The sequence below is a fragment of the Musca domestica genome, unplaced genomic scaffold (assembly GCF_030504385.1).
Source record: "Musca domestica strain aabys unplaced genomic scaffold, Musca_domestica.polishedcontigs.V.1.1 62, whole genome shotgun sequence".
Taxonomy (NCBI): domain Eukaryota; kingdom Metazoa; phylum Arthropoda; class Insecta; order Diptera; family Muscidae; genus Musca; species Musca domestica.
In genome coordinates, this window is record NW_026712369.1 from 2542705 (window position 1) to 2558139 (window position 15435).

General features: G+C 35.1%; 1 protein-coding gene across 2 annotated transcripts in view; it reads left to right on the forward strand.

Annotated features, from left to right (window-relative positions):
* Positions 1–13458: 13458 nt before the first annotated feature.
* Positions 13459–15435, forward strand: part of LOC101887582 (leucine-rich repeat-containing G-protein coupled receptor 4) — a 98541-nt gene continuing 96564 nt past the window's right edge. For both annotated transcript variants that reach the window (XM_059129551.1, XM_059129552.1), the window contains exon 1: positions 13459–14644. In XM_059129551.1, the coding sequence (XP_058985534.1) occupies positions 13500–14644 (1145 nt within the window). In that variant the 5' untranslated portion in view covers positions 13459–13499. The remainder of the gene's footprint in view (positions 14645–15435) is intronic.

Below are 15435 nucleotides of genomic sequence, written 5' to 3' on the forward strand. Positions count from 1 at the left end.
CTAATTTGGTCGGATGATTTTTAAGTTCATCCATGTAAGGTCAAAGTCTTCTATGAAGAAGACCTCAAGGTCTTTTCTGAAAAAACCTGAAGTTCTTCTGTTGAGAAGACCACGAAAGGTCTTCTGCGGAGAAGTCCTCATGGGCCTCATGATCTTCATGGAAGAAGACCTCAAATGGGCTTCTATGGAGAAAACCTCAATTGGTCTTCTATGGAGAAGACCTCAATAAGTGTTCTACGGAGATGACATCAAGGTCTTCTATGGAGATGACGTCAATAAGACTTCCAGGTAGAAGACTCCAATAGGTCTTCTGGGAAGAAGACTTCTATAGGTCTTCTATGGGGAAGTCCTCAATAGGACTGCTATGGGGTAAACCTCAAATATTCTTCTACGGAGAAGACCTTAATGACTGTTCTATGGAAAAGACCTCAATGGGTCTTCTATGGAGAAAACCACGATGGGTCTCAGTAGGTCTTCGATGGAGGAGACCTAAATAGCTCTTCTATGGAGAAGACCTCCATAGGTTTTCTATGGAGAGTACCTCAATGGGTCTTCTTTGAAAATTAACTTCAGTAAGGCTTCTACGGCAGCAAAGTGTGTTCTATGAAAAAGACCTCAATAGGTCCCCTATGGGAAAGACTTCAAGGTCATCCAAGGAGGCCTTAAAGTCTTTTTCTATAAAGAATACCTTAATAGGTATTCCATGGAGAAGATCTCAACGGCTTCGAGATCTTCTAAAAAGGACACCCAGAGGGGAAGATAGCATTATTTATAAAATAAATTTCAACAAGTAAAAAGGAGCCTAAGTTCGGTCGGGCCAAACTTTTAATACTTTCCACCATTTGAAAGGAGCTTGAAAATTAAAAAAAAATCGTAGGAAAATACCGTTTAAATGAAAATCATTATACGGGGGCTATAGGAAGACTTACTTAAGTAATTTTTTGTCATAGGCTGAAGTATCGATTGCGATCTTCAAATACGAAATTAAAAAAAAACGGTGAATAATGTCGCTGAAATAATTAAAATACAGAATATCAGGAGTTATCGTTGTATGGCAGCTAAACGAAGACTGGAACCTGCATATTCAAATCTTTGGCATAGGCTGTGGTACCCATTACGAATTTTATATACGAAATTTAAGAAAAAAAATCTGGCCTGCATATGTATTTTTTGTCATAGGTTTTAGTATCGATTCAGATCTTTAAATACAAAATAAATCCTAAAAATACCGAATATCCGATGGTAGCGTTATTTGGGGCTATATGAAGATATGTACCTGCATATGCAATTTTTGTCAAAGACCGTAGTACTCGTTACAAAATTTGAAACAATTCCGGTATATAATGTCTCTAGAATCATTAAAATACAGAATATAGGGAGGTACCGCTATACGAAAACGTGAACCGCCTTGCTAAAGGCAAAATACACATGTGTCCTAAATTTTAGCCTTATATCTCAATTCGTTCTAGAGATGGAGTTATAATAACAGACGGACAGAGGAACATAGCTAAATCGACTTAAAATTTTACGCCGATCCAGAATTTGTACCATTTTTAGGGTTTATCATGAGTATTTCGAGGAGTTACAAGGAGGTCTTTTATGACGAAAATTTTGGGTCTCCCATAGAATCCTATATGTGTAACGGTGTCCATGAAGGAGAATACTTCTAGGTCTTCGTTAAAGAAGACTTAAAGGTCCGCATGAAGCAGAAATGTGTTGTAGTGTTCTAAGACTAGGATAAGGAACTCCGTTTTTTGAGCCCTTAGAATAGAAGAAATGTCTACTATATACAGAAGACGTTCCCAAGAGATAGAATTTGTTTTAACGGCTTCCTTCAGAAAGAAACTATAAATCTTTCCACCAGTTTTAGCAGAACATTATTTCGGGGCGTGGACATGTAAAGGGCATTTTTCCGATGCGTGGATTTTTAAAGGCATTTTTCCGAGGAGTGAATATTTAAAGGACACTTTTCCGAGGCGTGGATATTTAAAGGACATTTTTCGGAGGCGTGGATATTTAAAGGGCATTTTTCCGAGGCGTGGATATTTAAAGGACATTATACCGAGGCGTGGATATTTAAAGGACATTTTTCCGAGGCTCGGATATTTAAGGACATTTTTCCGAGGCGTGGATATTTAAGGACATTTTTCCGAGGCGTGGATATTTAAGGACATTTTTCCGAGGCGTGGATATTTAAGGACATTTTTCCGAGGTGTGGATATTTAAAGGACATTTTTCCGAGGCGTGGATATTTAAAGGACATTTTTCCGAAGCTCGGACATTTAAAGGACATTTTTCCGAGGCGTGGATATTTAAAGGACATTTTTCCGAGGTGTGGATATTTAAAGGACATTTTTCCGAGGCGTGGATATTTAAAGGACATTTTTCCGAGGTGTGGATATTTAAAGGACATTTTCCGAGGCGTGGATATTTAAGGTCATTGCCGAGGCTCGGATATTTAAAGGGCATTTTTCTGAGGCGTGGATATTTAGGGACATTTTGCGAGGTTTGGATATTTAAGGACATTTTTCCGAGGCTCGGACATTTAAAGGGCATTTTTCCGAGGCGTGGATATTTAAAGACATTTTTCCGGGGCTTGGATATTTAAGGAAATTTTTCGAGGCATGGATATTTAAGGACATTTTTCGAGGCTTGGACATTTAAGGAGATTTTCCCGAGGAGTGGATATTTAAAGACATTTTTCCGTAGCTCGGATATTTAAAGGACATTTTTCCGAGGCGTGGATATTTAAAGGACATTTTTCCGAAGCTCGGATATTTAAAGGACATTTTTCCGAGGCGTCAATATTTAAGGACATTTTTCCGAGGCTTGGACATTTAAGGAGATTTTCCCGAGGAGTGGATATTTAAAGACATTTTTCCGAAGCTCGGATATTTAAAGGACATTTTTCCGAGGCGTGGATATTTAAAGGACATTTTTCCGAAGCTCGGATATTTAAAGGACATTTTTCCGAGGCGTGGATATTTAAAGGACATTTTTCCGATGCTCGGATATTTAAAGGACATTTTTCCGAGGCGTGGATATTTAAAGGACATTTTTCCGAAGCTCGGATATTTAAAGGACATTTTTCCGAGGCGTGGATATTTAAAGGACATTTTTCCGAGGCGTGGATATTTAAAGGACATTTTTCCGAGGTGTGGATATTTAAAGGACATTTTTCCGAGACGTTGATATTTAAGGAGATTTTCCGAGGCGTCAATATTTAAGGACATTTTTCCGAGGCTTGGACATTTAAGGAGATTTTCTCGAGGAGTGGATATTTAAAGACATTTTTCCGAAGCTCGGATATTTAAAGGACATTTTTCGGAGGCGTGGATATTTAAAGGACATTTTTCCGAAGCTCGGATATTTAAAGGACATTTTTCCGAGGCGTGGATATTTAAAGGACATTTTTCCGATGCTCGGATATTTAAAGGACATTTTTCCGAGGCGTGGATATTTAAAGGACATTTTTCCGAAGCTCGGATATTTAAAGGACATTTTTCCGAGGCGTGGATATTTAAAGGACATTTTTCCGAGGCGTGGATATTTAAAGGACATTTTTCCGAGGTGTGGATATTTAAAGGACATTTTTCCGAGACGTTGATATTTAAGGAGATTTTTCCGAGGCGTCAATATTTAAGGACATTTTTCCGAGGCTTGGACATTTAAGGAGATTTTCTCGAGGAGTGGATATTTAAAGACATTTTTCCGAAGCTCGGATATTTAAAGGACATTTTTCCGAGGCGTGGATATTTAAAGGACATTTTTCCGAAGCTCGGATATTTAAAGGACATTTTTCCGAGGCGTGGATATTTAAAGGACATTTTTCCGAGGCGTGGATATTTAAAGGACATTTTTCCGAGGTGTGGATATTTAAAGGACATTTTTCCGAGGCGTGGATATTTAAAGGACATTTTTCCGAGGTGTGGATATTTAAAGGACATTTTCCGAGGCGTGGATATTTAAGGTCATTTTCCGAGGCTCGGATATTTAAAGGGCATTTTTCTGAGGCGTGGATATTTAGGGACATTTTGCGAGGTTTGGATATTTAAGGACATTTTTCCTAGGCTCGGACATTTAAAGGGCATTTTTCCGAGGCGTGGATATTTAAAGACATTTTTCCGGGGCTTGGATATTTAAGGAAATTTTTCGAGGCATGGATATTTAAGGACATTTTTCGAGGCTTGGATATTTAAGGACATTTTTCCGAGGCGTGGATATTTAAGGACATTTTTCCGAGGCGTGGATATTTAAGGTCAATTTTCCGAGTCTTGGATATTTAAGGGGCATTTTTCCGAGGCGTGGATATTGAAAGGGGCATTTTTCCGAGGCGTGGATATTGAAAGGAGATTTTTCCGTGGTTTGGATATTTAAGGGGCTTTTTTCCGAGTAGTGGATATTAAAAAAAAATCTCAGCTAGACTTCAAGGCCTCAACATGTTATTTTTCATGCTATATAAGAACTCAAAAAGTGAGATAACTTTGGGTTATGTACAGATATTTTGAGTCCTTCCCAAATCCTTTACAAAGACCAGGATTTGGGAAGGAGAAGAAAATCATGTGTAGAATTCGTAAGAAAATCTAGTTCTTGTGAAGCCCTCGTTATGCTCCATTGAATTTAAAAATCTGTGTTTTTTTCATATATACAGAAGACGTCCCCAAGAAATAGAATATCGAATTCCTTTCGTGGTTTTCTGCAGAAAGAAATTCTTTATATACCAGCCTCATTAAATTTCATCTCCCATTCAACTTACCTTCCGATACATTTTTATGTAGCTACCTACCTCCACCCAAGACTCTGATGAAAGCTAAATTTATTTTATTTCCTCCTCTGGTCACTTTTTCATCCATTACTCCATCGGCGTCGTGATGTACGAGAGGTATGTAAGTATGTTACGTACTCCATTAAATCTCTTATCAGTTTTGGTCTGTTTTGCATCAATAACAGCGTCCCGCATGCCCTGCACAGCCATTTGCATGGGGTTTCATTGAGTTATTTGTTTACAATTTTTTACAGGTTTCTCCTGTTGTTGTTGTTTCTGCTGCTCTGATGCTTTTGTTGTTGTTTTATTTGAAACACCAAAAGCATTCATTTAATTTATGTTAGTGGTTCAATTGATTTTTTTTTTTGCTGGGATACAACATGAGAAGCACTAAAATGTAGTATTTTAGGTTTTGCGAGAGGGGGGGGGGGGAAACTATGCTCCTCATTGTTATTTATGTTGAAGAGGATGAAGTGAAGCAAAATAAGTTGTTTACTGTAGCGAGTGAAACAAAACAAAATCAAAAAAAAATTTAAATTACATTGAAGTAACCTTGAAAAACTAGTATGAATTTGGGTCTGGTTTTTTTTAGAATATTTCGTTGGGAGATTGATTCTGTTTTGCGGACGCCTTATTTTTTTTGGATAGATCACAAGAGGAGGAGCCAGCGAGTCTGGCAAGTGTAATGAGGAAATATCAAAAAAAAAAAAAAAAAAACTATTTTTAAATAAATTCCAAGAAATTTTTACGATTAGTAGGTACTGAGGAGGGATTTTGTTACTTAGGTTTCCTAATATTATGGAAGTGATCTGACATATTCAATTTCCGAATTATATATATTTCTGAATTTTTATAAATTTTTAATAAAAAACAAATAAAAAAGTTGTAAGTACGGCCGGGCCGTACTCCACCATTTGGAACGAAAAAGGCGATTTTCAAAAAATAAAATCCGTTAAAAATTCTGTTAAGATCTTAAAAATATCGAATGTAGCCATTATATTAGGGTCTATACGACGACGTGGACCAGCATAGGCAACTTTTGTCACAAGCAATTACAATATTCAAATGCGAAACTTTAAAAAAAATCTGTTTATAATGAAGCTAAAATCATCAAAATACCGAATATAGGGAGGTACCATGGTAGTTATAAAACGTGGATCTGCACAGACAATTTTCTGTCATAGGCTGTAATATCCACTACGAAGTTCAAATGCGAAATTTGAAACAATTCCGATAAATAATGTAGCTAAAATCATCAAAATACCGAATATCGGGGGTTACAGTTATATGGGGGCTATACGAAGGCGTGGACCTGTATAGACAATTTTCTGTCTTAGGATGTAGTATCCATTACGAACTTCAAATACAAAATTTGAAACAATTCCGGTAAATAATGTCGCTAAAATCATCAAAATACCGAATATCGGAAGGTACCGTTATATGGGTGCTATATGAAGAAGTGGATCTGCACAGACAATTTTCTGTCATGGGCTGTAGCATCCATTACGAACTTCAAATATAAAATTTGAAACAATTCCGGTGAATAATGTCGGTAAAATCATCAAAATATCGAATATCGGAAGGTACCGTTATATGGGTGCTATACGAAGAAGTGGATCTGCACAAACATTTTTCTGTCATAGGCTATAGTATTCATTACGAACTTCAAATACCAAATTTGAAATAGGTCCGGTAAATAATGTCGCTAAAATCATCAAAATACCGAATATCGGGAGGTACCGTTACATGGGGGCCATACGAAGACGTGGACCTACATGGCCCGTTTTCTGTCTTAAGCCGTAGCCTCTATTACGAACTTTAAGTATTAATTTTGAAACAATTCCGGTAAAAAATGTCGCTAGAATCATCAAAATACTGCATATCGGGAGGTACCGTTATATGGGGGCTATATGAAGGCGTGGACCTACATGGCCCATTTTCTATGCCAAAATTCCTGCAGACAGAATATACATTTGAGTAAAATATTATCCACCTAAAAAATTGATGTTTGTCTCTGAAAAAATAGATTTTAAAAAATCCCGACTACAAAAAATTATTATTTGAAAATTATTCCAACGTAAGTTTAGTAAATTTGAGCTCGAGGTCTTTGCTGTTTATACCCTACAACACTATGTGTTGGGGGTATTATAAGTTTGATTGGGCCAAAAATTATGTAACACCACGAAATATTGATTTCCCACATAGGAAAGTATATATGGATCTTCCTAGCTCGCCGAGCTGAGTCGATCTAGCTATGTATGTCCGTCCGTCCGTCTGTCCGTCTGTCCGTCTGTCCATGTTAATTTGTAATCACTCTACAGGTCGCAATAATGGCCCGATCTTCACGAAATTTGGAATGTAGGTGGGGTTGAGGTCAGAATAGAACCCTATTTCTTTTGGAGATGATCGCCAAATGTTTAGGGGTTGAAATGGACCAAATACTGAAAAAATGTCGGGTTTTGCAGTAGGTATACAGGTCGCAATTATAGACCAATCGACGCGGAATTTCGCATGTAGCTAGAGTTTAGGGCAGGGAAGAAGCCTACCAATTTGGGTGGTCATCGGATAATATTTAGCGGGTAAAATAGACCATATCTTTTGTGTTGAAAAAACTCAAAAATTTTCATTAAACCGCGAATATTTTAAATCCCGGCGAAATCACAAAGCCATGACAAGGTTACTTCTGATCTTTACATTGATGTTAACATCCAACAAATCGGATATATAGCAAAATATGTGCGATATATATGTTTATCAAAGAAGATATGCTTGAAAGATCTCTTATATGTCGAGAACGGCTGAACTGATTTCGACAGTTCTCATTAATTCAGAATGGCCTCTTGGCAGGAAAGAAAAAACGTCTAAAAAAATCGCATAAAAATATCTCTGTAAAGATGAAAATATTGCTTTTATAACATTTTCTCATATTTTTTCAATTTTGCCATATTTTTGGCATATTTTCATTTTGAATTAAACATTTGGTAATATTTCTACAGCTAACAAAACTAAGTCGTTAGGATATCAGGATATCATATACAGATCGCATTTATGGCCCGATCCTTACGAAATTTTGCATGGGGATAAGATGAGGGTCAGAATAGAAGCCTACTCTTTTTGGAGATGATCGCCATTTATTTAGGGGTTGAAATGGACCAAAAAACTGCAAAATTTGTCAACAGGTCGTAATTATTGCCCGGTCCTCACGCACATTTGGATGGGGGTTACCGGACATTGCAAAAGCCAAGCAGTTTTGGATGGCCATACCAAAAATATTCAATGCGTGAAATAGTTTGCCAACTTTTGTAGACAAAATACGAAAATGTCCATTCCGGTGACTTTTTGGAGAATTCACAAATACAGGAAAGACGCACTTCTGACAATTTTGTTAACGCTGATTTCGTTGCGTTTCAGTCAAAAACCAATAATAAATGTTAATCTTTTGCCACGTCTGAGGGATTATAGGTCTTTGGGAAATATTGGTTCCAGATCTAAGAAGACCATTTACGTGCAACATCTACCAATAAATTGGAAATGAGCAAATTAGTTTAAGTTGCTATTATTCGAAAATTAAAGAACGAAACCTGATGGTTTTCTTTTATTATTTGTCACAATATCTTGTGGAATTCTTCCGAGTATCTCGCCTATATAAACTGTATCGTTTATTATAGTGTTGTAGGGTATTCAACGGTCGGCCCCGCTCGACTGTAGCCTTTGATTACTTGTTTTTTATATTATTTTTTTATTATTATTATTTTCGATATTTCGTCCTCCGGCGGAAGACATCATCAGGAACAATGTTTAACATATAACAACAATTTTCAACATTTCGCCAAGTACCGACGTCGACCTTGTGTTGCTGTCATCTGTTGACCCTAGTTAATTCCCTACGTTTTTGCTACCATCACCAATACCCATACCCTTATTTTCATGTAATTGAACAATTGGTAGTTAACCGCGTTGTTCTTAATTGTATTAGTACTTATCGCGAAAAATATTCAATACCAGCAGATCTTAAAATTTCAGATTCGTTCCAACAGTTCGTGTTCGTCCTTTTTAGTACTCAGAATGCACAATGTGTTCAGTTGGCAATTTTTTGAAATCATAACTTCATAAATCGTACTTAATTTTCAGATCTTCAATGTCTTATATTTTGTTAAAGTTTTGCCTTTTTCGTAAAGAATAATAAGATCAGGACCATTGCACAATGGGCCCACATCCAATTTTTCTATTCAAAATTATTTCAACGCCTCCATATTTAACCCCTAGAAAACAAAAGTGACACCAATATAAAATTTTAGAATTTCTGTTTTATCCAATCTCTCAATACCAATTATAGTAATATTTAGTAGAAATATTGAAAAAAAAAATTAGTTCCATTTGGTATTTTTCGTATAATTATAGTACGCATTTTCATCCTTGATATCAAGAGAGACTTCAATATCAATTTTTGGTAATCCAGCTCTATACATTCACTCAATACAAAATTTAGAACTATTTATTTTTTTTCCAAGCAATTATAGCACACATTTCCAAACCCATCTCCATAGCTTAGCCACAGACCCCAACGGTGACATCTTTATAAAATTTTAGGATTTTAGTCTTATTCCTTCACCCAAGACCAAATATGGTACCATCCAGTACTTCTTGTACAGTTATAGTAAATATTACCTAAATTACATTCATATCTTAATCAAACTCACCAACAGAGACGCCTAACATATAGTGCTATTAAGTACTTCTCGAACATTAATAGTACGCATTTCTAAAGCCAGTTCCATTTCTCCATCCCAGATACCAACAGAGACTTCAATATCCAATTTCGGGATTCCAGCTCTATACATTCACCCAATACCAAATCTAGTAACATTTAGAACTTTTCGTACAATTATAGTACGCACTTCCAAAACCACCTCCATATCTCAATCAAATGTATACCATGAGTAATCTAAATTTTAACTTAATCTCTATCTCTACACCCAATACTAAATACTGTTTAGTTTTTATCAGTAGCGTCTAATAAAACTTATAATTATATTGGAACAATGGACAATTTTTCAAACGCGTTGAGTCATTCATACGTCCGGAATAAAATCCTGTTAGTATTACCAACGTCCGCTATTTTCCTTTGACCATGTTTATGGACACATATAAGTCTTCTCCAGAACCTTTGAAAATGGAATCTTACCAAAATTTTTGAGGTCCCCCAATGCCTTGGAAAAGTTCATATTCAGCAACCCATTATAATCTTCCCTGTGCCGTTGAAAAATTCTATTTTTATCAACAACTTTGAGTCATGCCCAGGTCCTTCGAGAAAGCGGTTATTTGTTCCTTGAAATTTCCTCCCAGTTCTTTAATAAACCAACATCTATCAATACCATTAGGTCTTTCCCAGGTCCTTTGAAATATCATCGTTTGCTAACTGAGTCTTCTAATCAAAAATGAACGAAGACCCTTAATAAATCGTCTCCTATTAACCTATTAGAGTCTTCCCTTGGTCTTTCGAAAAATTCGCGTTGATTGACCCCATTAAGGCATGACCATGTCCTTTGACAAATCGTTGAGTCTTCTCTAGGTCTTTCAAAAAATCCACGATTGTCAATTCCTTTGAGACTTCTCCATATCCTTTGTTTATCAACCCCTTTAAGTTTACCCCAGGTCCGCGGAAAAAATAGCGTTCATTAACACATTTGAGTCTTCTCAAGGTACTACTTTTTTATTATTTACCAATCTCTATATGTCATTCGCAGCTGTTTTAATATTTCACGTTTTAAATGCCCTTTTATACCCAGGCTTCTTTGAAAAAAAAACTTTATTAACATCTGCCCCTCTGAAAAATCTGGGTATATTACCCCTTGACACCTTCATTTTTTATGTTTAAATCCTTTTTATTAAATCGTGTGGGCCTTCCATATCTCCTTCTGGTGATCCTTTTCCGAGTCCTTCCTAGAGTGTTTATGAAACCATTTTAAAGATCCGACGATGTTGGCCCTTTTAACGATCTTCTTAGAATATTTTCACAATAAATGATATTGGTCCTTTTTAAGTCCTTCTTAAAACTTATATGTATTCACGTTTCTGAACCTTTGGATATCTTCTTTACATTGGTTTCAAATTTCTCGTTTTTGGACATTTAAGAATCGTTTTAGATTTTTTTAAATCCTTGTTTATGGAACTTTAAAATTAATTGCTGGGCTATTTTTGAAATCCACGTTTTTGGAGATCCTTTCTAGACTATTATTAAAATCCATGTTTTTGGAGGTACCTTTCGGAGTCCTTTCTGAGATATTTTTTAAATCCACGTTTCTTGACCTTTGAAAGATCCTTTCTGAGTTATTTTTTAATCCCCGTTTCTGAAATGTTGAAAATCCGTTCTGTGGTATTTTTTTAATTCCAGGTTTCAGGACCTTTGGATGACCTTTTTGAATTATTTTAAAAATCCACGTTTCAGGACCTTTGGATGAACTTTTTAAAATATTTTAAAAATCCACGTTTCAGGACCTTTGGATGAACTTTTTAAAATATTTTAAAAATCCACGTTTCTCGACCTTTGGAGGTCCTTTATAAATTATTTAAAAAATCCAGGTTTCAGGACCTTTGGATGACCTTTTTAAATTATTTTAAAAATCCACGTTTCTCGACATTTGGATGAACTTTTTAAAATATTTTAAAAATCCACGTTTCAGGACCTTTGGATGAACTTTTTAAAATATTTTAAAAATCCACGTTTCTCGACCTTTGGAGGTCCTTTATAAATTATTTAAAAAATCCACGTTTCTGGACCTTTGGGTGGCCTTTTTAAATTATTTTAAAAATCCACGTTTCTCGACATTTGGATGAACTTTTTAAAATATTTTAAAAATCCACGTTTCTCGACCTTTGGAGGTCCTTTATAAATTATTTAAAAAATCCACGTTTCTCGACCTTTGTTTGAACTTCTTAAATTATTTTAAAAATCCACGTTTCTGGACCTTTGTAGGTCCTTTTTAAATTATTTTAAAAATCCACGTTTCTCGACCTTTGGTTGAACTTCTTAAATTATTTTAAAAATCCACGATTCTCGAGCTTTGGAGGTCCTTATAAATTATTGTGAAATTCATATTTCTAGGCCCTTGTATGGCCTTTTCAGTTTGTTTTAAAAGTCCACATTTCTGGACCTTTGGATGACCTTTTTAAATTATTTTAAAAATCCACGTTTCTGGACCTTTGGATGGCCTTTTTAAATTATTTAAAAAATCCACGTTTCTGGACCTTTGGATGGCCTTTTTAAATTATTTTAAAAATCCACGTTTCTCGACCCTGGGAGGTCCTTTTTAAATTATTTTAAAAATCCACGTTTCTGGACCTTTAGGAGTTCTTTTTAAATTATTTAAAAAATCCACGTTTCTGGACCTTTGTAGGTCCTTTTAAATTATTTTAAAAATCCACGCTTCTGGACCTTTGGATGGCCTTTTTAAATTATTTTAAAAATCCACGTTTCTGGACCTTTGGATGGCCTTTTTAAATTATTTTAAAAATCCACGTTTCTGGACCTTTGGATGGCCTTTTTAAATTCTTTTAAAAATCCACGTTTCTGGACCTTTGGATGGCCTTTTTAAATTATTTTAAATATCCACGTTTCTGGACCTTTGGATGGCCATTTTAAATTACTTTAAAAATCCACGTTTCTGGACCTTTGTAGGTCATTTTTAAATTATTTGAAAAATTAACGTTTCTGAACCTTTAGGAGTCATTTTTAAATTATTTGAAAAATTAACGTTTCTGTACCTTTGGATGGCCTTTTTAAATTATTTTAAAAATCCACATTTCTGGACCTTTGGATGGCCTTTTTAAATTATTTTAAAAATCCACGTTTCTGGACCTTTGGATGGCTTTTTAAATTATTTTAAAAATCCACGTTTCTGGTTCTTTGGATGGCCTTTTTGAATTATTTTAAAAATACTCGTTTCAGGACCATTAACTGGCCTTTTTAAATCCAATTTTTAGGACCTTTGTACGACATTTTTAAATTATTTTAAAAATCCACTTTCCTTTACCTTTGAACGGCCTTTTTAAACTTTTTTTAAAAATCCAAATTTCTGAATTTTTGAAATTCGTGTTTAGATAATTTTTTGGGTCATTGGGAATAACCTCCTTTGTTTTTCCCCCGTTTTCTTTAACAAAAGACTAATAGTATTATTTTGTATATTTCTTATCTTTGCAGTTCTGACAGTTGACTAGCAGCCGGCGTCACAGAAGATAGCATTCAAAACTCCCCGACATTAGAAATAAAATATTTCGTTCTGAAAACGTATAACATTTTCAAAACAAACAATCGCTGCCAAATAAAGAACATTTTCCAAGAAAAACAATAAAAAAGGCGACATAGTAAAGAAAAAAAAAAAAAAACAACAATCGGAAAACAAAACAATAACAACAACAAACAACTAAAATCATGAACACGAAACGTGTTGCACATATAACTGTCATCAAATGACAAATGCTTGACAGCATCAATCGGCAGCAACGGTTCAGACTAGAAAAATACCCGAGTCTCGAAACGGAAAGGTTGCAACAAATGCAACAAATTTTTATTAACAATAACTACAACAACAACAAAAACTACAACAATAAGAGATATAAAAACAAGAACATAAAAAACTTGGGGACTTTGCAAATTATGGCCGGTTTTCGTAAACGTGGCTGTCGTACACAAACTTGGTTTCTGCTCAAGGATACTCCGGTCTTTGTCATAATCATGTGTGTCCTTTTGCAACAACTGCTGCTGGGCCAGGCCAATGTTATAACAGCAAACACAAATGTATCATATTTAACAAATGTAGATAAAAAATTAGAAGAAAATTTATTAAATTTTCAAATTCCTCTGTTGGGGGGCACAAAGAGTGTCCAAGGAGTGGAAAAGGGGAAGTTGGGCGCCACAGCTGAATTTGAGGAAGAAAATCAAACCAAAGAAGTCGAAGAAGAATTTAGTATAATCGATGTAAATAAAATACAAATAGAAGAGCGAATTATATTTAAAACAAAGGATTTTAGTAAAAATTTAGTTAGCAACAACAACAACAACAAAAAAACACAAAGCCAACAGAATATGGTCTCAAAGGAGCCGGAGAAACAGAGGATGGAAAATGGCGAAGATGAAATGGTTTTTGATAATAAAAATTCACCAGAAGCCACAGTCACTGAGCAGAAACAAAAACAATCCGCTCCCAAAGAACTGCCAACAAAACAGGACATTAGCAACAATTCCCTGGTAATAAAATCTGCCCCAGTGCAGGAAAACACATTAGCGCCAGGCAACAATACCAAGAGCTTCATATATGGCACACAAACTTCTGCCACCTCTCCGGCGTCTCCACCCACCATAAATAGCCATATAAACAATACAACATCACCCCCCTCCACCGACATTAAAAATTCTCCCCGACCCATGGGAAAAGTCAGTGGTAGCACCGCTAGTAGTGGTGGCGGTGGTGTTGGGGCCAATGGCATTCTATTTCCTAATCTTTATGGCATTCGTGAAAATGTTATGCTACCCTCCGAGGATCCCGAACGGGAGGCCCGAATTCTCTATGAAAAAACCTTAAAGGAATATCTTGTCAAAAATAGCATGCATGAACAGAAACAGGACAAAGTAAACTCCACATCATCGTCGTCGTCATCATCATCGTTGGCCAAGGATTCATCAGCCTCGGCGACATCCTCATCAAATGCCAGCCAGTCTTCGGATTCAGCACAGCAACAAAGGACACTGCATGCTGTTTGTGATGTCTGGTCACAAAAGCATTGCCATTGTACGGGGACACTGGGTAGACTGTCGTTGAGCTGTCGCAACATTGGTATCCTAGCTGTTCCAGTGGATTTACCCGGTGACACAGTGCTATTGTGAGTATATTTGTGTTTTTTTTCTCTTTTGCCAACTACATAATTATATAGTTACATTTAAAAAAATTAACGAACACAAATGTAAGAATTGAATTGTTGGTCCTTTAAAAAAAAATATTTAAAATTTTAGTCTTTAAAAATACACAAGTATTTTTTAAAAATATTTTTTCAAGGCTATTAATTAAACGTGCATTTTTTAAAAATATTTTTTCAAGGCTATTAATTAACCGTGCATTTTTTAAAAATATTTTTCCGGGGCTATAAATAAACGTGAATTTTTTAAAAATATTTTTTTGAGAAAAAAATATTTTTTCAAGGCTATTAGTTAAACGTGCACTTTTTAAAAATATTTTTCCGAGGCTATAAATAAACGTGAATTTTTTAAAAAAATTTCCGAGACTAAAAATAAACGTGGATTTTTTAAAAATATTTTTTCAAGGCCATAGATAAACGTGGATTTTTAAAAATATTTTTCCGAGGCTATAAATAAACGTGGATTTTTTAAAAATATTTTTTCAAGGCTATAAATAAACGTGGATTTTTAAAAATATTTTTTCAAGGCTATAGATAAACGTGGAATTTTAAAAATATTTTTCCTAGGCTATAAATAAACGTGGATTTTTTAAAAATATTTTTTCAAGGCTATAGATAAAAGTGGATTTTTTAAAAATATTTTTCAAGGCTATAGATAAACGTGGAATTTTAAAAATATTTTTCCGAGGCTATAAATAAACGTGGATTTTTTAAAAATATTTTTTCAAAACAACTAATTAAACGTGGATTTTTTAAAA